Raw genomic sequence first — 26825 nt, 5'->3', positions numbered from 1 at the left:
CGGGGCCTCACCTCTCGCAGCGCCTCTGGCTCACTTTGCCGTCCTAGCTGCCCCCTAGGACAGTGATGGCGAACCTATGACACACGTGTCAGAGGTGACACACGAACTCATTTTTTTGGTTGATTTTTCTTTGTTAAATGGCATTTAAATATATAAAATAAATATCAAAAAGATAAGTCTTTGTTTTACTATGGTTGCAAATATCAAAAAATGTCTCTATGTGACACGGCACCAGAGTTAAGTTAGGGTTTTTCCAAATGCTGACACGCCGAGCTCAAAAGGTTCGCCATCACTGCCCTAGGAGGAGATCCAGCAGCTGCGGAGCAAGCTTGAGAAAGTGGAGAAGGAGCGGAATGAGCTGCGGCTCAACAGTGACCGGCTGGAGACCCGGGTGAGTGACTCCTAGCACCAGGCAAACTGGCTCACCTCCACAGGGCGGCTGGGCCTAGGAGGCCTCCCTCCCCCACCTCCCCAGCGTTCCGGCTGAAGGAGGCAGGCAGTTCAACTGGTAACTGGTGGCATCTCCCTCTGCCCCCCCCTTCTCCCCCCCAGATCTCGGAGCTGACATCGGAGCTGACAGATGAACGTAACACGGGAGAGTCCGCCTCCCAGCTGCTGGACGCGGAGACCGCGGAGAGGCTCCGAGCTGAGAAAGAGATGAAGGAGCTGCAGGTGAGGGCAGGGCCGGGGTGAAGACAGCCATGCTAGCGGCTGCCACACTGTAGTGCCCATCGGCTCCCCCCAAGGACAGGTGGCATCTTTGCCACTAGCCCAGCACCTCTGTCTGCCCTGGGTAAGCATGTGACCGTGGTCTGTGTGGTTCAGGGACGTGGGGGTACTGAGTTGGGGATGGGATGGCACACCTCCTCACCCCCTCTCTGCAGACCCAGTATGACGCACTGAAGAAGCAAATGGAGGTGATGGAAATGGAGGTGATGGAGGCCCGCCTCATCCGGGCAGCCGAGATCAACGGGGAAGTGGACGATGATGACGCAGGTGGGTCTGAGGCTGGAGCAGCTCGGTCGTGGCCTGAGCGGCAGCTCTGATGCCCACCCCTGGGTAACCACACCCCTTGTCCAGGCGGGTCCCTTCGGAGAGCTCTGTGATAAGGCTATAGGGCAGTGGTTCTCAACCTTCCTAATGCCGCGACCCTTTAGTACACTTCCTCATGTTGTGGTGACCCCAACCATAAAATTATTTTCGTTGCTACTTCATAACTGTAATGTTGCTACTGTTATGAATCGTCATGTAAATATCTGATATGCAGGATGTATTTTCATTGTTACAAATTGGACATAATTAAAGCATCGTGATTAATCACAAAAACAATATGTAATTATAGATGTGTTTTCCGATGGTCTTAGGTGACCCCTGTGAAAGGGTCGTTCGACCCCCAAAGGGGTCGCGACCCACAGGTTGAGAACCACTGCTATAGTGACATAAATGGACAGTGGAGGTGCCAATAGATGCAGGGGACTATCCTGGAGGGCCGCAATAACCGTGGTAATGACCGTGTTTGAGGGCCAAGGTCTGGCAGTCCCCGCTATTGGCTCCTCCCACCTGGGGACGAAGCCATCATTCCAGAGACATTGCTGAGTCCCTCTGGCTGACTCCACCTGCTGCCCCTCCCTGCCCCATTCTTCTTCCCCTCTGCCCTTTCTTGGGGACTCTCAGAAACTCAGGCCTCCCTGTCTGCCCCCCAACCCCACAGGTGGCGAGTGGCGCCTGAAGTATGAGCGAGCCGTGCGGGAGGTGGACTTCACCAAGAAGCGGCTCCAGCAGGAGTTTGAGGACAAGCTGGAGGTGGAGCAGCAGAACAAGAGGCAGCTGGAGAGGCGGGTGAGTCCGCCCGAAGCCGTGGAGGCCTGGGCCTGGAAGGGCCGGGAGGGGCTCGGTCCCACATGTTGGCCCAGTGAAGGGCCAGAGGCAGGCCGACCCTGGGAGCAATAGAAGAGGATTGGCGTGTCCGCCTCTCAGTGCAGGGGACCACCAAGGGCAAACTGTTGTTCGAGTGTCTTCGTTTCCTGAACGTCCCTGACTTCATCCCTCATCTCTGGTTTCCCCTTCACGTATCCATCTCCTTCTCCTCACCTTCTCCAACACTGCCGGGCCTCTCAATGGCTGACGACCCTGCACCCATCTGGGCCGCTAGCTCGGGGACCTGCAGGCAGATAGTGATGAGAGCCAGCGGGCCCTGCAGCAGCTCAAGAAGAAGTGCCAACGGCTGACGGCTGAGCTGCAGGACACCAAACTGCACCTGGAGGGCCAGCAGGTCCGCAACCACGAGCTGGAGAAGAAGCAGAGGAGGTGGGTGGGTCCCCTGCCCTGGGCTCAGAGGACCTTCTAGAGCAGCCCCAGACAGGACTCCTTGCCTCTCCCTCCACAGAGGGAAGAAGAAAGGGCCTGAATTTGGCCAGCGGCCTCGCCTGCATGGTCACTCGTCTAGAATGTGAATGGGTCTTACTCCTGACCTCTGAGAAGTACTCAGACCACATCCCACCGAAGGCCTGCTCAGGCCTCTGCTCTCGGAGATGCTCCCCCAGAGTCCTTGTCACCCTGCCTGGGCCCCGTAAGGACAGACACCGGCCAGGCCCCCTGCAGGGATCTTTCCACCAGGGCCCTCATGCCCACCCCGCTCCCCAGCTCTCCCTTGCCTCAGCTACACAATCACACTCTCCTGACTAATGTCATTAAACTACCGTGCCACTTCCATCTCATTATGGTAATGACACAAGGGAGGGGGGCAGCCCTCACAGGAGAAAATCCAATCTAAATTAATTTCCCGGGCTGGGGATGGGAACGGGACGCCTTTATTAGCAACGCCGAGGAACCACACACCCTGGGAACAGCAGGGCGCCCCACAGGGAGTGGGAGCAGCACCCCGCTCTCCTTTGCAGGGAGAGGTTCTCAGCAGAGGCTCTAGGGAAGGGACAGCCCCACACCCACACCCCGGAGGTGAGAACCCAGAGCCCCGACCTTCCAGTGACCCCAGGTTTCCCTCGGCCTCCTGGCTGGGCTGCTGCTTTGTGGAGAGTGAGAGGAAACAAGGTCCTAAATTTCTTCCTCACAGCACCCTGACTCTCTGCTTCCCTAGTTCTTATCTTTGCACCCACCCTCCCTTTTCCCTAGCGGCGGGCACCCTTAGCGGGAACCCCCTTCTGAGCACCCCGGTGGCAGTGCCAGTGAGGCCTTGCTGCACTCTGCACTCCCCACTGGGCAACTTATTAGGTTTCAGCTGCCTGGAGTTTTCTTACCTTTTTTTTTTTTTTTTTTGATACAGTGTTGGGGTAGGAGGAGCTGTTCAGTTTTCGACAGGAGCCTGATTAGCTATTCAGGGAAGGTGTTAAGAGGAATTTCAGTCATTCCCTCCTTAGTTAAAGTCACTGGGCAGGAAATGGAAGGCTGGGAAGTGGAGGTGTGAAGAAAGAGGCCCCCAACCCTGGATGGATGCGCACTTGCCCATGGAAGCCTGGGGCCAGCCGGGCACAGTGGGGCTGCTGGCTTCCAGCCCAGGGTGGGGTGTCCTGGTGGCGGCATGCGCACCGCTGGGGCGGGTGGGCCTGGCCAAAGGCTAGTGCGGAGAAGTGGGGGCAGGAGCCAAACTGAACTGCGGAAAGTGAGTTAGACGAGGCGGCGGGATGTCCATTTCTACCCATCTTGATACCCTCGCTGCCCTCACCCGGGGGCCTCATTCTTGATCTGTTGAAACGGAAAAGGTCGAGACTTACGCCAGAGGAGAGGATGTTCTCTCCCCAGGAACAGTCTGTGGGTCCTCATAGGCCCCCCTGGTGAAAGGGCTCCTGGGACCAGCTTGATGAAATGCCTCCCCGCCCCACCAATCCCAGACCAGGCTCCTGAGCAGGGCCTGGATGGCTTGACCCCTGAAATGTCACCTCACCCCAGCCACAGTTCAGGCTGCATGAGCACCCCCTCCGCTTGTATCCCACCTGTACCTGCGGCGTCCTTTCCCGGAGGCCTCTGGGTGCTGGAGACCCAGACTCTTCCCTCGTCTGATGGGGCCGACGGCCATGCTCCCTACAGGTTTGACAGCGAGCTCTCGCAGGCGCACGAGGAGGCCCAGCGGGAGAAGCTGCAGCGGGAGAAGCTGCAGCGGGAGAAGGACATGCTCCTCGCCGAGGCGTTCACCCTGAAACAGCAGCTGGAGGTGCGTTGGGCTGCCCACCATCCACACCCCGTCCCCTTCGCAGGCCCAGGTCGGCCCAGGACCGGCCTCAGCTTCTCTTTTGCTCCAGGAGAAAGACATGGACATTGCAGGGTTCACCCAGAAGGTCGTCTCCCTGGAGGCTGAGCTCCAGGACATTTCCTCCCAAGAGTCCAAGGATGAAGCCTCTCTGGCCAAGGTCAAGAAACAGCTCCGGGACCTGGAGGCCAAGGTCAAGGACCAGGAAGAGGAACTGGATGAGCAGGCGGGGAGCATCCAGATGCTGGAACAGGTGCTGGAAGGCTTGGCTAAGGGAGCCACCGCAGTCCCCACAGCTAACCTGAGGCGTGGGCAGAGGCGGGCAAGATCTCCAATTCAGTCACTCATTCCCTGAGTCACCAAATGCTGAGTGAGCACCTGACCTGTGCCGACCACAGTGTGCGGATAACTAAGCTTCCGTCGTGCTTTCCACACAAACAAGCCTTGGTTGAGCTCTAGCGGGAAGGGGCTCAGGATGCACAGCAGCCCACCCGGCTGCCACGGAGCCACCGTGTCAGCTAGGGCCTGGAGGCCAAGAGGAAAAGATTCAGGGTTGTCCCGCCCCAGCAGCCTTCTCTGGGCCTGGGCTAGTCACCTAGAAAGAGAGGAAAGCCACAGGAGCAAGGTGAGAGCAAAGCGAACTGCCGGCAGAGGCCTTCCCTGCTCCTGAGTCTGAGAGAGCAGCCCATCAGAGTGCAGTGGGCAGGGGTCAGAGTGCCATGGGCAGAGGTCAGCGAGCTGCTGGGAAAGGAACCCAGCCTCTACTCCCACCCACCTCCAGGCCAAGCTGCGACTCGAGATGGAGATGGAGCGGATGAGACAGACCCATTCCAAGGAGATGGAAAGTCGGGATGAGGAGGTGGAGGAGGCCCGGCAGTCATGTCAGAAGAAGGTAAGGCCGTGGGGACTTACCTGTCCAGTCAGTAGAAACACCGGTTCCCCCAGCACTGCTTCAAAGTAAGGGAATTTCTGTTTCCCGGCCTTAGCCACGCTTTCCTTCATTGCCCTTCTGGGCCAGGAATCTCCGCTCCTGACATGAGCTGGGATGTGTGCTCTCAGGGTCTGTAGAGAAACTCGGGCCCTGAGGGACTAGTGCTCTCTGCTGTCTCTGCTAATCAGCAGCCCACCCTGAGCCACCCTGTGCCGTCAGCTCGCCTGGCTCCGTGGGGCCTGCCCACCCTGGAATGAGGGCTCCCACTTTAGCTTGGGGCCACCATCATGTCCTGCCATCCCTCCTCTCCCTCCTAGGCTGCCGTGAAACCTCAGGGACCTCAAGTGCAGGGTCTGACCCCTCTGGGGTCTTCATGCTCAGCCCCGCCCACTGTTTTCCCAGGGGGTGGGGGTGGGGGATTTAGGAGGAAGGGGGCTGCCTGGCCCCAGACACTGGGCACTGATAGGGCTCTGTCCCCACGGTTCTCCAGTTAAAACAAATGGAAGTGCAGCTTGAGGAGGAATATGAGGACAAGCAGTAGGTGCTCCCAGAGAAGCGGGGAATTGGAGAGCAAGCTCAGCCACGCTCAGTAACCAGGTGAGTGGAGACCGCTGGCTGGGGCCTGGCCGGCTGCCTGCCCCATCCAGACTTAGGGATGGCACTCTGGGCCGGGGTCAGAGTGCAGTGGGCAGAGGTGAGAGATCTGGGAACATGGAGGGTGGCGCGGGGATCTGTGGAGCCCACCGCCATCACGTGTAGAACGGGGGTGATAATCATACATCGCACACCCAGGCTTTCCTCACTGGGCGGCGTGATCCTGGCACTTCCACTGTCGTTGCTCATTAGGGGGCCTCAGAATGAGAGCCAGGGTGAGGCGTGAGCTTGGGGAAGATAGGAGGGAGCCCTGTGGTAGAGCCCAGAGCCTCCACTTCTGGTGTCCACCCATCCGTGGTTGGCAAACTGCGGCTCGCGAGCCACATGCGGCTCTTTGGCCCCTGGAGTGTGGCTCTTCCTAAGCCTTAGGAGTACCCTAATTAAGTTAATAACAATGTACCTACCTATATAGTTTAAGTTTAAAAAATTTGGCTCTCAAAAGAAATTTCAACTGTTGTACTGTTGATATTTGGCTCTGTTGACGAATGAGTTTGCCGACCACTGACCCAGGTGAACCAGCGGGACTTCGAGTCAGAGAAGCGGCTCCGGAAAGACCTGAAGCGCACCAAGGCCCTGTTGGCTGACGCCCAGATCATGCTGGACCACCTGAAGAACAACGCGCCCAGCAAGCGGGAGATCGCCCAGCTGAAGAACCAGGTATCTGCAGAGAGGACGTGGTCCGCTCTCAGGGCACCGGGCTTACTCTCCCAGTGTTCCTTCTCTCCCTCGCGTCCCTCTCAGTGGGTCTCGAGTCCTTGGGAAGGAAGGTGACAGGGAAGCGGGAGAAGCCACTTGGAACAGTCATACTCCCCGGGGTCTCTGCATGATGCCCAGCGTGACTGCCAAGCCCCGGGCTGCTGGGGGTGGGCCCGCTACCCACCCCTGTCACGGGAGGAGGTGCCTGTGCACGCACTACAGCACCCTGAGGTCCCAGGGTCTGAAGTACACGGAGGAGGAAAGGAGAGCGCCTGGGTCCCCTCTCCCCTGTGAGCACCCTGCACAGCCCGCCTGTCCCCAGGGAATGGCTGACGTCTCTCCCTGGGGCGGGGGTGTCTCTGTGTCCAGCTGGAGGAGTCCGAGTTCACCTGTGCAGCCGCCGTGAAAGCACGCAAAGCCATGGAGGTGGAGATCGAAGACCTGCACCTGCAGATTGATGACATCGCCAAAGCCAAGACAGCGGTGAGGAACCGGGGCGCGCAGGCCGGGCTGAGGGAGAATAGAACTGTGACAGCGGCTGCCTTCACTCCAAACAGGGACCCTTCCCCAGCCAGATCCCTTCACGCCAGGACGTTCTGCCGGGAGAGCAGGCCTTCCTCCCCCGTCTCCCCCGCTAACAGCCGAGGACCGACAGGGGGCGAGGTGAAAGGGAGCCAGCCAGGGCCCCTGGCCCTGCGTAGCCATCTGCCTGGGAGAGCTTGGCTGCAGGCCCCAACACCATTAATAAAAGCCGCTAATGTGGCTGAGGGATGTAAGCAGGTGCCTAGAGATTAGCAGAAGCACCGATAAGGGGATGGGATGGCTCGTTTCCCTCCCCTTCCCCTGGCCAGCCCACTGACAAGCCCAGGCGGCAGCTAATTAGCACTCTTATTTAATGCCTCCCTTTTAATTCCCCGCCTCTCCCACGGCCCATGCAAAGCTGGGCGAGAATTCATTACTGGGCTGTGGCCACCGGTGCTCTGGTACTACCTCCGGCAGGGAACGGGGCAGGGGAGGAGGCTGGGCTGGGCTCCACGACCCCATAGCTAGCCACCCGGCTACCGATGCCCATCTTCCAGGCTTGATTTATCCCCGTGACATTTGTGCTTTTCAGCAGTTTTCAGGTGAGTAATTCAAATTCCTTAATTGTGTTAAAAAAGGCTGTTATAAAATTACCATTTTATTTAAATCCGAGTTAATAAATTTCTTGGCAGAGGCTTCCCCAACTCCCCACAGCCCGGTAACAAGATGGATGGGGCAGAGAAGGAGCCAACGCAGTCATTTTGGTTTGGAATTACAGGCTAATAGATTCATTCATTTCCTGAAGCTGCTGTTGGCTGTCTCTTCCCCTCCCCCCACGAGGGGCCTGGCTGTGGGGGCTGGAAGGCCAGGGAGCAGGCCGTCCCTGGGGAAACAAGAGCTTCGAGGATTTGAGGGGTCCTTCCTGGGACCTGAAGGGGGCCGAGGGCACGAAGGTTAGGGCCTAGGCTGCTAGTGCCTGGGTGCTGGGTCGCTTGTTCTGGGCAGATCTTTTCTGCCTTTTCATTAGCCTCCACAGAGCTGCCAGGAAGCAGCTGTCATTTAGCTGAGGGTAGGCCTGAGCTGCAAAGACAGCCCTTTCCCTCATCTCCCCGGCCCAGAGCCGGACAGGTCCCTGATGGTCCTGGTCCTGGAACCCCCTCTAGCAGGGGGAGCTGGCCTCAGTCACCACCACGCCCCTCCCACTGAAGATTCCGACTCCCGCTCAGACCGAGGCCCTCTGATCCGCCTTTGTTTCTGTCCAGCTGGAGGAGCAGCTGAGCCGCCTTCAGCGCGAGAAGAACGAGATCCAGAACCGGCTGGAGGAGGATCAGGAAGACATGAATGAGCTGATGAAGAAGCACAAGGCAGCTGTGGCTCAGGTACCCGGCCCAGGAGTGCCTGCCGCACCCTGTGCCGCAGGCACTGCCCTCCTCACAGGTCCCCAGCGCAGCAGCATCTTGGGAGCGGTGGCAGTGCCTGCGGTCCCTGGCACTCAGAGTAGGGTGGAGTGGGGCACATTCGAGGGTTATGGAGGATCCTGTTCAGCACTCACTCCTTTCCCAGGCCTCCCGGGACCTGGCTCAGATGAATGACCTCCAGGCTCAGCTAGAAGAAGCCAACAAGGAGAAGCAAGAGCTGCAGGAGAAGGTGGGCACCAGGGTCTGCCTTGGTAGAGAGAGAGGGTGCCCAGATCCCCAAACGTGGGGATGAAGCCCCACGCTCCCGGGATAGCAAGCACTTCTCTCTGCCATCGGCAATCCACGGAGCAGCGTCAAGTGCAGAGAGCTAGGCTTGGAGCCATGTCGCCATAGCAGACGCTTTGGCTTCAGCTGCCTCGTTTCACATTTCTATTCCCTCCCTGGTCCTCAGCTTTCTCCTTTCTCTCCAAAGGGCTAAATCTGTGCCAGCGCTGGGCCAGGTGGGGGACGCCTCTGGCTCAGGGCCCCATTCTTCCACCTCCCCTGTGCATCCCTCCCTCCCTCCCTCCCTCAGCCTTCTGGTCACCATGGTGATCTTTCCAGCCCCAGACTCTGCCCCCTCCCTTGTGGGCTCAGTTCTTTCTTCTCTTCCCGCTCCCCACCCCCAGCTACAAGCCCTCCAGAGCCAAGTGGAGTTCCTAGAGCAGTCCATGGTGGACAAGTCCTTGGTGAGCAGACAGGAAGCTAAGATCCGAGAGCTGGAGACACGCCTGGAGTTCGAAAGGACCCAAGTGAAGCGGCTGGAGGTGGGTGCACACTTCTCCGGGTCCGCAGTGACCGGGCAGCGCGGCCCTTGTAGCCGGAGCCACACGTGCTGAGCAGGGCTGGGCAGAGGCCGCTGCCAAGCTGCCAGGCCAGCTGACAGGGCGGTGCCTTCTCCCCTGCCCGCCTGGCCTGTTCTCTGGGCACCACGGAGCCTGCCTGCTTTACATTCTGTTTTCGTGCTTACTTTCTGCCAAGGGACCAGAGCAGCTTAGCTTTTCGTCTTCATATTTTCCTCCACCATGAGCTCCCCCCGCAGGTCCGCCTCACTCGCTCTCTGGCAGGGTCATAAATATGCAGTGAATGGCGCCACTTCTATGAGGCTGAAGCCTGTTCTCTCATCTCACTGCTCTCTCTTTCTCTCCCTTCCCTTTTTTCACTCCCTTTTCCCCTCACTTCTTCCCACCCTTCTCGTGTCTGCTTTTTCTCCTCTCATCATTTCCCCCCATTCTTTCTTCTCTTTGTATTTCTCTTCTCCCTAATCTTATTCCCCTTTCTCACCCCCTTCCTGTTTTTTCCCTTTCCCCCCCTCCCATTCCTCCTCCTCTCTATTTTTCGTTCTCTTTTCTTTTTTTCTCTCTCCTTCCTCTCAACTGTAATCTCCATCAATCCTTTCTGTTCAATGTCGCGGAGCCAGCATGCTCCAGCTCCCTCCCTTTCCGGCTGAGCAGGTAAGAAGAAAGAGGCAGGCAGCATTCTGTCTCCGGGTTTCCACCCCTCTCGCCCTGTTTTTATGTTCTCGTCCTTCTCGAGCTTGTAGACACATGGCTAAGCACCCACATTTCTCCATGAGAACTGTGTTCACGGGTGTGGGTGCTGAGGAGCACCCCTGCCACCTTCCATCAACCCCTCCTCGGTGGAGCAGGCACTAGGGTGGGGATGGAAGCAGTGGCTGTGGGCTGGCAGTGGGCATGGAGGGTGCCCTTGACCTAGGAAGAGAATATGGCTGAACCTCCCGAGATGGGGTCACAGTCCGCAGGAGAGCTAGAGAGAGTTAGAAGAGACTTAATCATAGTTCATGTTCTGCCTTTACCTACAGGAAGGGTTAGGTAGGCTGCCTAAGGTCACAAAGCTGTCAAGGGCAGACGAGGCCCTGGTCTGGTGGCTATAGGACAGACCTGCTGTATTTGTCTCCTTTTCTCGTGGGCCCCAGTCCCTTTCCTCAGCTCTCTCTTTCATGTTCCCTTCTGCTCAGAAAGGCAGTATTGCGGTTTAGACGCATGGAATAGTAAACACAAAGGGCCCTTAGAGGTCACGTAGCCTCACGCTATTATTTTACAGACACAGAGACTGAGAGGGGGGCGGAGAGGCGGAGGCCCCGCGGCAGGCAGGGTGGAACCAGGGTCCTTCCCCCACCCTCTGCCCAGTCTCCAGGCCATCTTCTGCTCAGCATCCTGTGGCCCAGCCGGAATAAGTGTGTTCCTGTTCCTGGGGGAAAAGATGCATCAGGCTTAGAGGGATGGCTTTGTGCTAGGAATCTGACGACTGCTAAGTCTCCTCCCAATCTGGGAATTCTCAGTAAAGCCATTTACCTCTGAGCTCAGGATGTAGCTTTTGGTGCTTCTGGGTTCGGGGTCTCTGAGGGAAGCCTGCTGCTCGTGGAGGCCCCACACGTGGTGTCAATAGGACAGGCGCAGGCTGGAGGCAGCCCTCGGTAGTGAGGGTGATGCTGCTAGCACCTGTCATCTTCCATGCCTTCACCTACTTCACCTTCCTCGGTCCTTAAAAGACCCATAGGGACTAGGTGTTAGTCTCCCATTTTACAGAAAGGCAAAGGAGGCTGCCTCACAGGGCTTTAGTTGCTTGCCCACCAGTGAGTGGTGGAGCCGGAGTGGACCCCAGGCCTCCTGACTCCGGAGTTCCGCCACAGCCCTCTCTCTGCCTGGCTGATGGGCCCCTCTTCCCGCCTCCCTGTCCAGAGCCTGGCCAGCCGGCTCAAGGAGAACATGGAGAAGCTGACCGAGGACCGGGATCAGCGCACAGCAGCTGAGAACCGGGAGAAAGAGCAGAACAAGAGGCTGCAGCGGCAGCTCCGGGACACCAAGGAGGAGATGGGCGAGCTGGCCAGGAAGGAGGCTGAGGCAAGCCGCAAGAAGCACGAACTGGTAATGCATCCCACCCTGGGGCCCCACGCTGGCAGCTCTCTGAGGACACCTTACCCCTGGGCTGGTGGGGGGGGGGTCCCAAAGAAACCATGGTTTAGAGAATTGGAGGAAAGAGGACAGTCCAGGGAGCCCTGAGGGCAGGCCAGAGGCCAAGGGTGGTCCTGGAGTCTCCATCAGGCGAGACTAGGCACCACCGCCCAGCAACACCAAAGCAAAAAACAAACAAACAAGCACCTATGTAGCTCCTGCCTGGCTGGGCGAGCCTCGAAGTAGGCTTTCTCTGGGGCAGCTGGACGAGAGACTGGCCCTCCTGTGGACTGGACTCCCCACTTTCCCTCCTAGGAAATGGATCTGGAGAGTCTGGAGGCTGCTAACCAGAGCCTGCAGGCCGATCTAAAACTGGCATTCAAGCGCATCGGGGACCTGCAGGCCGCCATTGAGGATGAGATGGAGAGCGATGAGAACGAGGACCTCATCAACAGGTGAGAGGGGCCCCTAGGGCAGCTTCAGGCAGCGCGGAGGCCCTCTCGGCCGCCTCTGGGCCAGGCCACCAGGTAGAACAGTTACAACCTCTGTCTGCCCGTCACTGAGCCACCAGCCTCCCTCCCCTCATTGCCAGACCCCAGCACGGACCTGCCGAGGGCAGAACAGGTGCTGCCTGGGTGAGACTCCTCCCCTCATCCTCGCGGTCCTCCCTCCCCGGGCCTCCCCGGGCCTGGCTGTCCGGCGCTGCCTGTTTGGGATGAGTTATTCCCCCGTTTAGCTGCATTTCCGATGGCGCCTGCCCTGCTCTGGGGAGAGCGGAGATTTAAGGGCCGTGGTGCCTTGTTACCATGCCAGAGGTTTTCTCTCATAAAACCCACCCGAGGAATGGTTTAGGAGAGACAGAGAGATTTGTAGTCTTAGGCTGGGGAGGAACTCGTGAGGCAGGCAGACCGGCAGTCGAGGGCGTGGGGTGGTCAGGCCCTGGAGAGGCTCCCAGGGCTGCCCTGAGCAGCGTCCCCAAAGCTGCCCCCTTCCTGCATGAGGGCCAGGGCCGCATCCTGCAGGCAGGTCTCAGGGCGCCTGCTCCTTTGTGTCAGGGGAAAGGTGCCTGGGGCGGCCCAGACCTCCCTCTGGGGACAGCACCGTCACTCCTCCCACCCTCTGGTCTCTTGCTGAGGAAAGAGGGGTCCTCAGCTGAGGGGTCCACCTGGGTTTGCCTGATTTTTTTCGTCTTCTTCTGGCCCCCCTGGCCCACCATTTTCTTTCTGTTTCCAGTTTGCAGGACATGGTGACAAAATATCAGAAAAGGAAAAATAAACCGTGAGGACTGGAGGGCATGCGCTCTCTGCCTCTCCTGGCGTGGTGTCTAACCGCCCCTAACACTGGCCCCCAATTGGCCTGCTGCATGACGCATGGGGGGTGGGGCGGCGGGACACACAGCCTCTCGCATCTCCTCTGAGCCAGGCTCTCACGCTAACACTGCTGACTCTGTCCTGAGGGGAGGCCGGGTGACAGGCTGGGCTGTGCCGGAGGCAACAGGGTGCGTTCCCCCAGGAAGGCTCGTCGGCCCGCCCTGGCGGGCAGGATGGGGGCTCCATCAGCAAGGAGAGCTCAGCCTCAAGAGGTAGCAGGTCTGCCTTCCTGCGCTCCAGCCCTCTCCTCCCTCCGAAACCAAGTGTCGCCGCCTCCCCCGCCTATTTCTCTGGGGAAAAGTCTGTTTGGGATGGATTTGCCCGCATCCTGGGGCTCCTTTGGAGCCTGAGAGAAGCGGGTATGTCTCGTTTTGCAAGGTCTGCCACCTCGGTTGGCAGACAAGGGCAGGAGGTGAGGGGCATCGAGCAGTCACTTGTTTGGAGAAAGCATTCAGGCAGCTAATCACGGCCGCTCTGCTGTGGCTGGGAAGGGAACACAGCCAGATGTGTTTACTTTACTCCCTGCGGGCACATCGGGCAGAGGGAGGCCCCGGGCCTTGAGCTGGTGGCAGGAAGCCCAGTACGTCCACCCGCTCATCGTCTCCCTCGCTCTGGGTGGGAGCCGGACAGCAGGTGCAGATGCGCAGGCCTTCGGGCGGACCCGGGTGACCCTCCGCCAAGTTCGACCCGGCTGTTTCGGGGAAGATTGTTCCTGTAGTTTGGGTTGGGTTTCCTCCCCCACTCTCTCTCGCCTGGCAGGCCTCCTGCCCTGGCCAGGATGGGCTGGCGGCGGCGCAGAGGACTTCGTGAGCTAATGATAAATGTAATAGTGTGTAACAGTGATAGAGGGCCGCTGGAGCCCGGTTGTCACACACAATTAATATCCCCCGCCGTTCTGTCTCCGTTTGTTTGTTCCCCCGCGATCCGGCTCCCAGTTAACTAATAGCACATGAGCCTGGACATAAATTGTATTTGACACGAGGTTTAATTCCAACCATTTAAAATTTCAACTGCCCCCTGAGCCTGCCTGCCCCTGGAGTTTGTTCACGGGCTTGATTATTTAAGGAAAAGAGCCCAAACATCATCTATATGCTTGGAACTGCAGGGAAGGCGAGGGCAGGCCAGCCTCTCCGCCGACTCGTCGCTCTGAATGTGAGGAGATCGATTCGTATGCTGGGCCCATGGCGTCTGTCCCCTGTGTGTACCAGCCCCGCCATCCTTGGGCTGTAGCAGCTTCAAGGACTGATAAAACGTGCATTTAAGATTATATTCTAAATCATTGCCAGGCACCACAACACATGGGTGCTTACACACACACACACACACACACACACACACACCCACCGGGCACTCACGCAGGCGCACAAGGGCATGCAGTCCAGGCTGGGTTCCCGCTGACGGCAGCGAGGTGATGCGGCTCCTTCCTCAGCAGCTCTGGGCCTCAGCTCCAAGTTATCGAGCGAGCGTGCTAAGGCGGGCAGAAAAATAATGTTTCGATTTACTTAGAGATACAGTTGTTATTGCCATAACCTTAATGAAAGCAGTAAACAGCGTGGTATTAAGGGAGATTTATACAGAAACGCTTTTAACATGTAGACATAGATTTTGCGATGCATACAGCACCTCCTTTCTAAAGGCAATCAATATGGTTATGAACGGCGGTGATAAATTACCGGCTGCGAAGCTGGAGGAGGCGGTTTTCTGCGAGGGCGTATAAATCAGGCGGTATTGGCATTCCGCGGGGCCCTTGCACCACGGTAAATCTGCCGGGCCCGGACGGCACAGGGCTGGCATTAGTGGTTACGGGGCTGTCTGCTAAACTCCTGTTTACCCGGGGCAGCAGCCAGCCTCGTCTTTGTTATAATTCTGTATTTGACGGGAGCCCATAAAATGTGCCTTTTTATTCCCCTCCCCACGAGTCATGCTCTCTCACAGTCCCCAGAATAGAGTCTGGCGGTGTCGTGTGTGTGTGTGTGTGTGTGTGTGTGTGTGTGTGTGTACACGCATGCATGCACACGCACACGCGCCTGTGTGGCTATTTATTCAAGAACATAATTCAGGGACAGGGCTGCTCCTGTTGACACAGATGAAAGGAAATTTATATCAAGGAGAAATCCTAGCCTATCCGTAGCAGGGGAACGTGACAAGCAGACATTTTGCAGAATCCTGGGAGTATTCTCGCTCGGAAGCTGTCTCCAAGCCCCTGCTCCTCTGTGAGGGGTCGCCGTGACTCCGGCCTCAGAATTTGACCCCTTTGGGCTTTCCTGCAAGTAGAGAGGGCTCAGGCCAGCTTGGCCAAGAGAAGCACCGAGGGGCAAGAGCTGGAGGCTGTCTGGGGGGCGGAAGAGGGGACTTGGAGAGACAGAGCCCTTGTCCGGGACTTTCTGGGCCCGACTGGGTCTCAGGGTGCAGTTTAAATCCTGAAGTTGTCGCCAGCTCCTTGGGAAATGCTGCTGCCCCCTGTGTTTCCTAAGGGCCAGGGCAGTTGCAGGATGGGTTGGGGATATGGCCTCGAGGGCCCGGTTTGGCATTGCCATCAGCTCAGGAGACTCCAGGTTCAAGCTAACCTAAAGTCACAATGACTCCCTTCTCTTTCCTGTCTCAGGGCCAGCAGCCCAGCTCTTGCAAGGAAGGCATGGAAAATTACAGCAGCTAGAGCCACATTTTGGGGAGAGGGTAGATAAGAAATAGCAGAGTAGGCCTCAGGGAGTAACTGAAGGGCCCAGGACTCCTCTTTTTAACCAAGAGCCCTCCAGGTGTCATTGATGAATGAATGGTCTTCTTATCATTCTCTCTGGGTTGGTTTGCTGAACGGTCAGACAGAGTGAAAGGTCACACAGTGGAACGGAGGTGCCCCCCATGCTCCTCAGGGTCTTGGTGGCTGTCAACAGGGCGGCCTGCTGAGTGGGGCCAGGGTTCTGATGAACGGTGCGCTCTCTCTAACCTCTCTGTTCTCCCCGACTCACTGATGCGCATGCCACCCTGCATCCCACCCCCGCCCCAGACACACCTGCCGCCCCTTCAGCGCTCCCTGCGGGGCAGCGGGTGATCACCTGTTCCCCAGCCTCGCCTACCCTTCTGCTCCTCATCCCACAGCGAGGGCGACTCAGATGTGGACTCGGAGCTGGAGGACCGGGTCGACGGGGTCAAGTCGTGGTTGTCGAAAAACAAGGGGCCTTCTTCCAAGGCAACGTCCGACGATGGCAGCTTGAAGAGTTCCAGGTGAGCACGTGGCCTGGAGCGGGGAGGAAAAGCCACCCACGCCCCAGGCTGGACGAGCAGTAGGCCTTTATCCCAAAGGGGAGGCCTCACGCCTCCTGCGTCTGTGGGGTGGCATGAGGGTGAGGGGCCTCGGGGGCCCCCTGCATGTGGAATGAGCACAGGAGGCGCGGTTTCTTCTTAGTCAGAGTCTGCGGTGCCCCAGGCTCAGGGCTTTGGTTTGGTGTAGGTTTAACTGCATCCCCACTTACACTTTCAACAAATGTTGACTGGACTGCCTCATAGTTTGGGCCGTCGGAGGTCTTAGCAGGAGCAGCTGCAGCAAAGGCCCTGGTTCCGACTCCCCTGTCACCGCTACAGACACAGCGCCGACTTTCTCTGCCCATCCTCTCCTTCCTCTAACCTTTTTACTGCCCACCGCCCCCCCCCATGCTTCTGTTCACACCCATGGTGGGGGGCAGGTAGGCTTGCTCCCCTATTTTCTAGCCCATTCACAGTCTCCTGATCAGACAACTACTTCTGGTATCCAGGGGTCTGCCTTCCCCATCCCTCACCCGCCAGCCAGCATGGCAGTAGGGAGACCAGTCCTCTGTTCCCACCTTCCCTGTGTCCCCTTCCCCCTCCTCCCCAGCTCAGAGCCATCGCACCCCACCTCCTTCCAAGACAGCAGGTGGGCTGGGTAGGAAAAGGAATCCCTCCCCTTCTCCAGCCCTCCTGAGGCTCCTTCCCAAGCCCAGCCCCTCACCACAGGCACCCAATGGCCCCCTCTAATTGATTTAATTTATTCGGCCGAACAACATTTTGTTATTGCAGATAACGCTGCCTTCCCCGCCCCACTGCCATTCACCACTGCGTGGCACGAGGCTCCAGGTAGTTGACAATGAAATAAATTGAACTAAACGTTTTAGAGGGGGAAAAGTGATGAAATAGAACAATAGTCTAATTTACATGACATTCTCCATGAAGCTATTTTCACTGACGCAAATTATTTTGCTTCATTTCCTCCGACGCTCTCACCGCCACTTTGCCAGGGCTGCTGCCGATTTCTCCTCCCTCCCCCTGCGTCTGTATTCTCTAGGTTTAACGCGCCTCTCTCTCTCTCTCTTTCTCTCTCTCTCTCTCTCTCTCTCTCTCATTCTCCCCTAATCCACTATCGGTTCTCTCTTCCCCGGTCGCACCTCCTCCCTCAGAACGGCCCTCAGCACCCTCGGGAAGGAGGGCAAGGAGGGCAAGGGGGTGGAGGAGAGGCCAGCCTCTGCACTGAGCTCCCTGAGCTATCGGAAGAGGCTCACCCTGAAGGACTCCATCGGGGGCACGGGGGACGCAGAGTCACTCTTCACCACCCTGAGCGAGCGGGCCGCCTCCCCCGAGAGGTCCCCGCGGAAGGCTCGCCCGAGCCCCAGGGGGGAACCAGGCCAGGGCAGGAGGTCTGAGGAGCCAAGTGAACGTGGCTCCATCTTCTCCGCGGTCGGGAGCCGTGCCAGCCGGGGGCTGGAGAAGCGGTGGGGCTCAGACTTTGACGGGGCCTCGACCGTCTCTGCACCTGTCAGCCGGGCCTCCTCGGCCACACGGTGTGGCTCGGGCGAAGACAGGGCCCGCTCCTCCATGAGCATCTCACTGTCGGGCTCCCCCAGTTCCCGCCGCAGCACCTCCTGGCTGGACAGTCTGTCCAGGACCTTCAGCCCTTCCTTGGGCCGGGCCTCGGGCCTCGGCCGGGAGAGCCCTGACTCCCGCCTGTCCCTGGGCCGGGGCTGCCTGGATGAGTGGGATGACGGGGCCAGCGTGGCCTCTGAGTGAGGCGCACTCGCAGTACAGCCACCCGTCGCTGGCCCGCAGCCTGTCGGTGCCGCCGCAGCCACGCATCTCGGCCTCCGCCACGGAGGAGCCTCTGGGCTCCAGCACCCGCCCTGTCAGCCGCCACTCCTACCTGGACCCGGACCTGGAGGCTGCCATCAATGAGGTGTTGAGCTACAAACCCGTCCCGTTCCAGCGGACCAGCCTGGAGCCCGACTCCGAGGAAGACCGGAAGAGCATCCAGAGTGCCCGGAGCGCCCAGCGGGAGTCCCCCGAGCAGGCCACCAGCATCCGCCGCTCAGCCTCTGCGGCCGATGTCTCTCGGTCCCGGTCCCGCAGCAGCCGCAAGAGCCGGAGCAAGAGCAGGAGCAAGAGAAGGAGCAGCTCCAGCTCCAGCTCCAGCTCCAGCTCCAGCTCCGAGGATTCCTCAGAGCACAGGCGGCGGAAGAAGGGGCGCTCGCGAAAGGGCAAGAAGAAGTCCAAGTCGAGGAGAAAGAGAACAGAGTCGGAGTCGGAGTCCTCATCATCCAGCGGCTCTACGGTCTCAGGCCACAGCCGCTCCAGCGTGAAGAAGGGCCCAGCCGCGGAAAAAGAGGAGGCTGGGCAGGCGCCCCGGCCGTCGCGGAAGGAGGAGAAGAAGCGTAAGAAAGAGGTGGACAGCCTGATGATGCGGTACCTGTACCGGCCCGAGAGCGACTAGTGCAGTAGGTGGCACCTGGCGTGCAGTGCAGCATGGCGTGTGCCCCTCGGTGTGAACTAACGTGCTCCTGCCACCACCTCGGCCCCTCCCGATGCCTCTCGGGCAGGCCTGGCCTCAGAGAGCCTCCGGGCTACCCCGGAGGGCAGAGGCCAGCTCAGCTGGCTAGTCATTCAGAGCCCTGAGCCCAATCAGCTGAACGTGCAGATGATGTCAATGAGCCCCCACCCACCGTGTCCTACCCTGGGCCAGGCACCTTCCTTGTACCTCGCACGCTTTATTCACTCGATCCTCACACTAACCCCATAGTAAAGGTCTGATTAGCCCCATTTTATAGAAGAGGAAGCTGAGGCTCAGGGAAGTTAGTCACTTGCCAGGAAGTGATATTGCCAGGATCTGAGTGGAGGCGATTCAACCTGTCCTTAACCACTCCTCCATACAGCCCAAGGCAGAGCACATGGGGCCAAGTATTTACCTGGCAGCACACCTATAGGAGCCCTTGTCTGTGGCCCCAACAGGCTGGGCCCATCCCGGCTGACCCCCCTGGTCTGGATCGGTGCATTAGTGGCCACCAGCTCTCATGGGGTCTTTGGCTCAGCTATCCCCTGCCCTGCAATGCCACCTTCCTCCCTGGCATGGGTCTCAAGCCGAGGAGTGCCAGGTGCACTCCCGCCCCCATAGTATTGCACCCTGCAGCAGACCCGGAGATGCCTGACTCTCCACCTGAAGAAGCCCACGCATGGGCGTCACCTCATCTCGGCTCATCTTGTAAAGTTTTAATGAATAGAAATTAGCAGCGGCTGAGTGACAGCCCCCTCCCGGCTTCCCTGCCTCCCCTGTCTTCTCCCTGTGGGGAGGGAGAGCTAGCAGTCAGGCCCTTTCTGCCCACACCCCCGCCTCGGAAGAAAGGCAGAGACTGACTCATTGGAATCCCATTGTTGCCAGTTCCCCTGGCGGGTGGTGACATTTGGCTCACCCTGCCTCTGTGAAGCCGGTTCCGGCATGGCACCCTCCCAGGGCCAGCTTGCTGCTTCCCAGGAGGCCTGGCCCCAGAGCGCAGCCCCCTGAGGCACGGGCGTTTGTTTCCTGGATGCATGAACTAACACACACCTGTCGCATGCTTGTGGGCTTGCGCAGCGGAGCCGCTGAGGAGTACACTGACTTTGTCCCTTTTATACCGAAGGGACCAAGTTTTGTTTTAAGGGATGGAGCAAGTGGAAGGGAATGGTACCCAAAGCTGTGTGGAGATGGTGATGGGATGGGATTGGGGGGCTGGGACAGGGAAGATGGAACTTGAACCCAACCAGGCTCATGGCCAACTCAGATTCCTTGGGCCCTGGGCTGCTCTGAAACCAAGCCCTTGGGCTCAGCACTGCTCTGCCGCTCCCCGCAGGTAGCAGATGGTTGTAGGTGCTCTGGGAAGAGCAGGGAGTGTCTTGATTGCACTGGGGAGCCATGGCAGCTCCATAGTGAGAAAGGACAGGAGTCGTCATATGTCTACCACCTCAGCAGCCCTGGGGGTGCCCTGCTGCCCCCGCACAGGAAGGCAGTTGATGGACGATGGAGGGAGGTGAGGAAAGCAGAGAGGGCCAGGCCCCTCTGAGCACTGCACCTGCAGAGGGAGGCCATCCCACACTGGCCAACAACGTGGATTTCAGACTCCAGTGGGTGCTCTCAGCCCATCGTCACCCTTGACTCCACCACCAGCAAGAACAAAAACACAGAAAGCCTGTTTCTTCCCCCAGCCACCAGCGCAGTTCCTCTTGTCCACCGGGAAAACAGGAGTAGTTCTGAAACCCTACACACCACCACCTCGGTGGAGGATTGTATTCACTGCGGGGAGAGTGGGCACCAAGCCAGCAGCCAGCCAACCAATACAGAGCCGGCGAGACAAGGGCCGGGGGAGGGAGGACCTAGTTGGACGCAGCATGTCCTGGCTTTGGATGGATAAACTGCCAAGAGTGGGGGCGGAGGCAGAGTGGTGGCTTAGCTTCCCATCTGGCGATGGGGACCAGCGAGAATTCAGAACACGAATGCACCGCATCGTAGCTAAGGCAAGGGGAGGAGGCTGCCACCCTGGGCTCGCCCGGCAGGAATTAGCTTATGTACCAAATTGTTTGTGACAGCGTTGAGCAGGAGACAGTGGCTTGTGAGGAGGAAAGCTTTTTAAACAATTTGGTTAAAATGTTCAAATTGCCAGCCCTGACTCTTGCCCTGGGGAGGGGGCTGGCTGCCCGCTGTAGGCTCTCTGACAGCTGTGGCCGATAAGCCGCGGAGGAGACTGGCTACAGAGCACCCAGGGTCGGAGCAAGGGGGTCTTGAGGCTCCACAGAGCAGGGAAGAGAGGCATGGAGTTACCCCCTCCCCACTGCCCAGCAATCGGATGGAACAGTGTTGAAACCTGGCTGTCATTTTGCCAGGGGTCTGCCTGGCCCGCACAGCAATGAGGGAGTGGGGGCTGCAGCCCCGCTCTGAGAAGGGGTGAGAGTGGAAAGGAGCACCCCAGGCTCTCCAGCAGCACCCAGTTAGCATCTGGGTGTCAGCCCTGGTATCTGCCTCGCCCCCACCTCTGCCCACAAAATAACCCCACTGTCTTTTCACAAAGCCAGTCCTTCCTTTGCCTAACAGCAGACCTCAGCAGTGGATGCCCAGAAATTGTGTCTAAAAAATGAAAATAAAACCCACTAATTTAGAATTCAAACAACCCAAGAGCTAAAATAACCCCAATTTTTTTTTCTACGTTGCGTAGTCATCATTGGCCTTTATAATTTTGTCCCTGAGACACCCCAGCGTCCTTAAGTGCCTTTGGCCCATCAAAGTAAGACTCATTTATGTTCAGTCTAGTTTGTATTAAATGTGTTTTGTGCTATTGTGATTCCGTTAAAAATGGTAATTCATTCATGAGAAATACGATAACTATTAAGCAGACTGCCCCATTCCTGAACCACTTTGCATAATTGAACATGTATTTTATCAGGCTGTTCCTTCTCCCCGGGGAGGGATAGAGAGAGAGAGAGAGCCCTGGCTTCACACACACCCCAGCCTCTCACCCAGGCCAGCGGGAGAAGTCCGCTTTGGTCTTGTTTTCTCCTCAGGTCACCCAATCTGGTGGCAAGGCTTTGAGGTCTAAGAGTCCCAGGTTCGAATTCACCCACTGGCTGTGTGACCTTGGGCCAGATGCTCCGTCTCTTTGAACCAGCTTCCTCGTGGCACTGCAGGGGTTGTTGTGCAGATAACATAGCATACCCAGAGCGCCTAGGGAAATCTCACACAGGAAATCCTCAGTGGCCAAATCCTTTCTTCACCACAGAGTGTCGTGCATCCATGCAGAACTGATTCTGGCTCCTTTGGTTTGGGGATAGAACCTTGAAAGGACTGGTAAACAAGGCCCCTCCTCGGATTCTTAGAGCTGTCGGCAGAGAGATCACAGAAGTCCCGTTTAGCCCAGTGGAAGCTGTCCAGGACCTGCAAGCAGGGCTGTGTCCCTGGAAGCACCGGGCAGGGACCCGCTGGGTGCAGGGCACTGGTAGGGGTGAAGCCACGCTGAGCTGCATTTTCTCCAAGAAGGTTGAAATGATAGTGCACTTGAACTGGCAGAGGCAGTGGAGGTGCAGGTGGGGGGTGGGATAGGGGAAGGCTTTGGGAAAGAAAGAAAAGAAAAGGATACCGGACCTGGAAGATGAGGTTCCGTCCTTGCTTGAAGCCATGAGCCTGCTCCATCCAGGGGTGATGCTGCTCAACATCTTGGTGGGGGCGGATATGGGTGAGGCTCTCAGCGGCCTGAGGAAAGCTCTATGGGGCTGGGTTATGGTGCCAAGAGAGGGACATCTGTGCCACCCTGAAACAGAGGTCTTGCCAGCTTCTACATCCCGAGTCTCCATTCCCTATGGTAGGTCGATGATGCCATGGTCAAGGGCAGACATTCTCACAGGCCTTAGGAAAACCTGATGAGGAGAAAGGGTTCGGATCTGGGAGTCTTCAGTGGGTCAAGGCCCTCCTTCTTGGAATCTTTTCAGGAATAACTTTACCTTAGACAAGTTGCAGTCATGTGATCACCAGACCTTCAGTCTCCACATCGGCGTGGCCCATGGACTGCCTGCACCTGAATCTTCTGGGAAGGGAGTTGAAAATGCAGAATTCCTGGGTCCCACCCAAGAGCTAGCGAGTCAGAATTTCTCAGGGGAAGGACCCAGGAACCTGCTGCTGATTCTTATGCACTCAAGTCTGAGACCCACTGCTCTACAGCATCTCTTTCCTTGGAGTTTTCCAAGTTTTCAGAGTCGAGACCATGTGCTCCTTTCTCTTACTACTCTGAATATCCTCTGGGGAAGCCAGGGGAGGTTTTTACTTCTCAATGTGTGGCTTTTGGGGAAGGCTATGACAGCTTTGGGGCGGCCGGGGGGCTCCCCAGGACTAAAGGCTGTGGTGCTGAAGATTCGGAATATCGTTCCTCTGTGACCTCATTCCTCTCTCCCTGCAGCCCCACCAGCTACTGGAAGTCCCTTGCCCCTGACCGGTCAGATGAAGAGCACGACCCTGTTGACAGCACGTCCAGGCCCCGACACTCTCACAGCCACCCGAGTGACAGCGACACAGAGGCCAAGCCGACGGAGACCGACGCGTAGCCTCCCACCCCGTGGGCTGCCGCCGCCACAGCGCCTCTCCCAGGAAAGAGCGGGGCACAGGTCTCCCCACCTGACTGCTGATCTGCAGGAGACACACCTGGCCCCCTTGGGTCAGGCTGTGGGGTCTGATGTCTCCACATGGAAGAGGTGGGGCAAAAGGAGTTTCTGATAAGAGAACTTTTTGCTCCTTCTGCCTCCAACAGGCCACCCTCTTGGCTTCGACCTTGGGCCACTGTGGGCAGTGGCAGGTGGCGTAGCACTGCATGGAGCCAGCAAGTTGCCCTCCATCTCAGCCCTCTGCTCAGGGACAGTGGACAGATCGCCTACTGGGACATTCTCGGTTGCTGGGTCCATGGGGCGGAGTTGGGGGCTGGAACAGCAATTCCTTCCCCCTGGCTTGGGGTGAGGGCTTTCTCTTCTCAGTGCCTGCTGTCTTTTTACTTTTTAATTTAAATACCCAACCTCTCCATCACAGCTGCATCCCTGAGCGTGGGTGGGGGCTGTGGTGGCAGCTGGGGCCCCAGAATGACGAGGGGAACTTCATCTCCATGTTCACTTCGGAGAGCAGCCCTTTCTCTGTGCAGCTGGAGAGACGGCTAAGCAGAGCTTCCAGGTGCTTCTGGGTTTGGACCGAGCAAACCTACGTAGACCGGGGTGCATATGTACCATCCGGAACGTCCAGCCCCTCCTCCTCGTCAGCTCGTCAGCGTGTTAAGTGCAATGACCTATTTAAAAGTAGACCCATTCCACCTACGCCAGTTTGGGGCTTAACCAAGCACTGTCTCCCTCCCGCTCTGTCCAGGTTGCCTGGAAGGCCTTGGGTTGAGGACTTGTGATCAGAAAAACTAAAGCTGGAAGTTTGGGTCAGTACTGATATGTATTAGACACGGGTCCTCACCCTGTGTCCTGAGCCTAAGTCATTTTTCTTCTTCCAATCACCCTGCCCCTCCGCCCCGACACACAAACACTTATCCTAGACATGACAACATGTGGCCTGACAGTCCCAGCCCCGACACTAAAGGTCATCCCTCCAACATCACCAAACTTGGGGGCCCAAGAGCAGTGCCTGGCGCCGCTCCCGTCTGCTGTCCCCTCTCCTGCAATTGGTTTGTATTCATTGGGCTGTGCTCTCTCTCCCCTGATTACCTGATGTATGGAAATAAACGTCCTTTTCCTCCTGGCTCTGCCCATTTTTCTGCCTGTTCCATCGGGTAGCAGAGTCAAGATTCTGGTGGGGACCTGGGAGGGATCTCCCACTTCAGACCAGAGCCATTCGGACCAGAGCCACTCGGAGAGCTTTGGCAGGTCATTTGGGGCAGGCAAGGCAGTGAGATGAGAGGATTGGTCAGAGGAGATACAAGCCCCACTTTTAATTTGAAGAGCCTGTGGATTGTAATTCAGGTTGGCACAGCTACCAGGCCTCATCCTCCCCCTGGCCTCTCTTGGAAATGTTGAGGTCCCTCTGTTAAGTCTCACCAATTACCAGAGATCCTCCCTCCTCTAACTTTTTGTTGTTGTTAAGGAATACAAGCCCTGTGTAATAGATTTTTTAAAAATATATTTTATTGATTTTTTACAGAGAGGAAGGGAGAAGGATAAAGAGTTAGAAACATCGATGAGAGAGAAACATCGATCAGCTGCCTCCTGCACACTCCCTACTGGGTATGTGCCCGCGACCAAGGTACATGCCCTTGACCGGAATCAAACCTGGGACCCTTCAGTCCGCAGGCCGACGCTCTATCCACTGAGCCAAACCAGTTAGGGTGTGTATTAGATTTTTTAAAGTTTAATTTTAGTCATTCCAAAGATGACTTTTTGATCAAAACTTGACAGCACTCTGTCCAGCCCCATGGACCACAGGGCAATTTGAACAGGCTGGAACTTCTGGCTTCTCTGCCTTCCTGCCCCAGTTGACACTTGGTCTCCTCACTGAAGCCAAGAAGCAGTTTATGCCGAAGGACTAGAAACAAATGGCTTACTCCTCCTCCTCTACCTTCTGTCATGTGACCACTTACAAGCCTCCTCCTCCTCTACCTTCTGTAATGTGACCAGTTGTAATCCCTGCACCCATGACATGTTGGTACAGCTGGTTGATCTGGCTCCCCTGGTCTGGACAGGTAGGCAGGAAAGAATATCAGACAGCTCTCTCTAATGCTGAGGTTCCGGTGATATCAGCTACCCAGAAAGGGTCAAGAAAGAGAAGGAGGGAGAAAATGAGTGGGAGAGAAGTGTAAAATGGATCCATCTTAAACTTGAGACTGCCTCTCTACACTTTCCCCCAAGGTTGAATAGAGAAGGTAGTAAAAGCAAAGTTATTTTTATATACTTTTTTCTTAAACTACTGGTCCCTCATGTTCAGTTCTATCACATCTTTTACTCCTGTTTGCATAGACCTTGGTGCGTTTTCTGTTTTCAGGAACTAGTATGACAAAGTCCCTGCCACCTACAGACAAGATCCCAATTCTGTTCACGCACGGACTCGGGTCTCTGATTCACTGGAAAGTCCAGCATCGATCTCCAATAGCCTGGCCTGGGACAGAGGGGCTTCGTTCAAGTCAGCAAACTTACATTATTCACTTATTAATTGACTCAACAGTCAATTATATTATCCATCCACTCAACAAATATTTCATAACTGCTTGCTGTGGTCTAGGCACTGATCTAAGTGCTGGGGATGGATGAGGTCCTTTCTTGCATAAAGCGGATATTCTAACTGAGAAGTTAGACACAAAATATGTACTGCACTTACCAATATGTGCAAGCTGTGGGTGAGTAGAGAGGAGCAAGTCCTAGTGTTTGTCCTCCAGGGGCTCGTGAATTAGGGCTAGGGCAGACCCACGTGAAAATAATTACATGAGACATAATAGGACAAAAGAGTTGCTTTGGGCATATTATGAGCAAAGACACTCACTGAGGAGGGGGGAGGACTAGGAAGGCTTCTAAAAGGAGGTGGTATCTGCTGGCATGGCTCAGTGTTTGAGCATCTACCTATGAACCAGGAGGTCACAAATTCCATTCCCGGTCAGGGCACATGCCCGGGTTGCCGACTCATCCCCAGTGTGGGGTGTGCAGGGGGATGATGATCAATGATCCTCTCTCATCATTGATGTTTCTATCTCCCTTTCCCTTCCTCTCTGAAATCAATAAAAATATTTTTTTAAAGTAAAAGGAGGTGGTATTTGAGTTGGGTTGGGAAGAAAGAATAGCATTGCCACAGGTAGGTGTTGCTGGGACAAGTATGCAGAGAAGAAAGGATTTGAGCAAAGGCTCTGAGGCAAGGATAGGTGGTGGTAGGAAACGCCGGGCTGTCTGGGGAAGCCGGCCATGGCCTCATCTGACCAAGGCTTCTCCAAGCTCTAGCACAGCCTCTTGGCCAGGGTGCTGGGCTCCAGGCTGGGAAGGAGGCAATCCCCTCAGCACCAGTTCCCCAGGGGAGCCCAGGGGCCTGCAGGATCCTCAGGCCCTGCTTCATTTTGGGTGCGCCTTCAGCACCCTGTAAGCTCCTGCCCTCACCTGCACCCTGAAGTAGCTCTGGTCCCTAAGTTGAAAGTGAGTCCCACAAACTGGCAGCAAATCTGTCCCAGTGCCAAGTTCAAAGCCACCTCAGTAGATCCTCCTCTCTAATCTCAGCCCTCAGGGTCGCTCTGACTCTTGGACAATATGCATGGGTGAGGCCCAAAGCCCTGTGAGGCTCCCCATGGTGCCCGGAGACAACACCTGCACGAAGTGCCCTCCCCCCCCCCC

At 57.1% G+C, this 26825-nt stretch overlaps 2 protein-coding genes across 2 annotated transcripts in view; both read left to right on the top strand.

Annotated features, from left to right (window-relative positions):
• MYO18A (myosin XVIIIA) overlaps positions 1-5719 on the top strand; it is a 75850-nt gene extending 70131 nt beyond the window's left edge. Inside the window, exons 26-34 of the mRNA XM_023759497.1 lie at positions 302-391; positions 553-672; positions 885-996; positions 1712-1839; positions 2153-2307; positions 4042-4165; positions 4254-4454; positions 4983-5093; positions 5623-5719. Of these exons, the coding sequence (XP_023615265.1) occupies positions 302-391; positions 553-672; positions 885-996; positions 1712-1839; positions 2153-2307; positions 4042-4165; positions 4254-4454; positions 4983-5093; positions 5623-5673 (1092 nt within the window). The 3' untranslated portion in view covers positions 5674-5719. The remainder of the gene's footprint in view (positions 1-301; positions 392-552; positions 673-884; positions 997-1711; positions 1840-2152; positions 2308-4041; positions 4166-4253; positions 4455-4982; positions 5094-5622) is intronic.
• A 124-nt stretch (positions 5720-5843) lies between these two features.
• LOC106698277 (unconventional myosin-XVIIIa-like) lies at positions 5844-17884 on the top strand. Its single transcript, XM_023759490.1, has 11 exons — positions 5844-5850; positions 6277-6443; positions 6852-6965; positions 8267-8383; positions 8568-8651; positions 9091-9228; positions 11164-11349; positions 11692-11831; positions 12610-12654; positions 15843-15968; positions 17156-17884. Exons 1-11 carry the CDS (start codon positions 5844-5846, stop codon positions 17760-17762), a joined length of 1731 nt encoding a protein of 576 aa, XP_023615258.1. The 3' UTR covers positions 17763-17884.
• Positions 17885-26825: the final 8941 nt, after the last annotated feature.

This window comes from Myotis lucifugus, unplaced genomic scaffold (genome assembly GCF_000147115.1).
Source record: "Myotis lucifugus unplaced genomic scaffold, Myoluc2.0 scaffold_157, whole genome shotgun sequence".
NCBI classification, from domain to species: domain Eukaryota; kingdom Metazoa; phylum Chordata; class Mammalia; order Chiroptera; family Vespertilionidae; genus Myotis; species Myotis lucifugus.
Note: the sequence above shows the minus strand (reverse complement) of the source record. Positions and strands in the feature narration are given on the sequence as shown.

Coding starts and splice junctions, on each gene's coding strand:
- LOC106698277 (XM_023759490.1), top strand. Junction 11,832..12,609: donor AACGAGGACCTCATCAACAG/GTGAGAGGGGCC, acceptor TTCTGTTTCCAG/TTTGCAGGACATGGTGACAA. Junction 12,655..15,842: donor CAGAAAAGGAAAAATAAACC/GTGAGGACTGGA, acceptor CTCATCCCACAG/CGAGGGCGACTCAGATGTGG.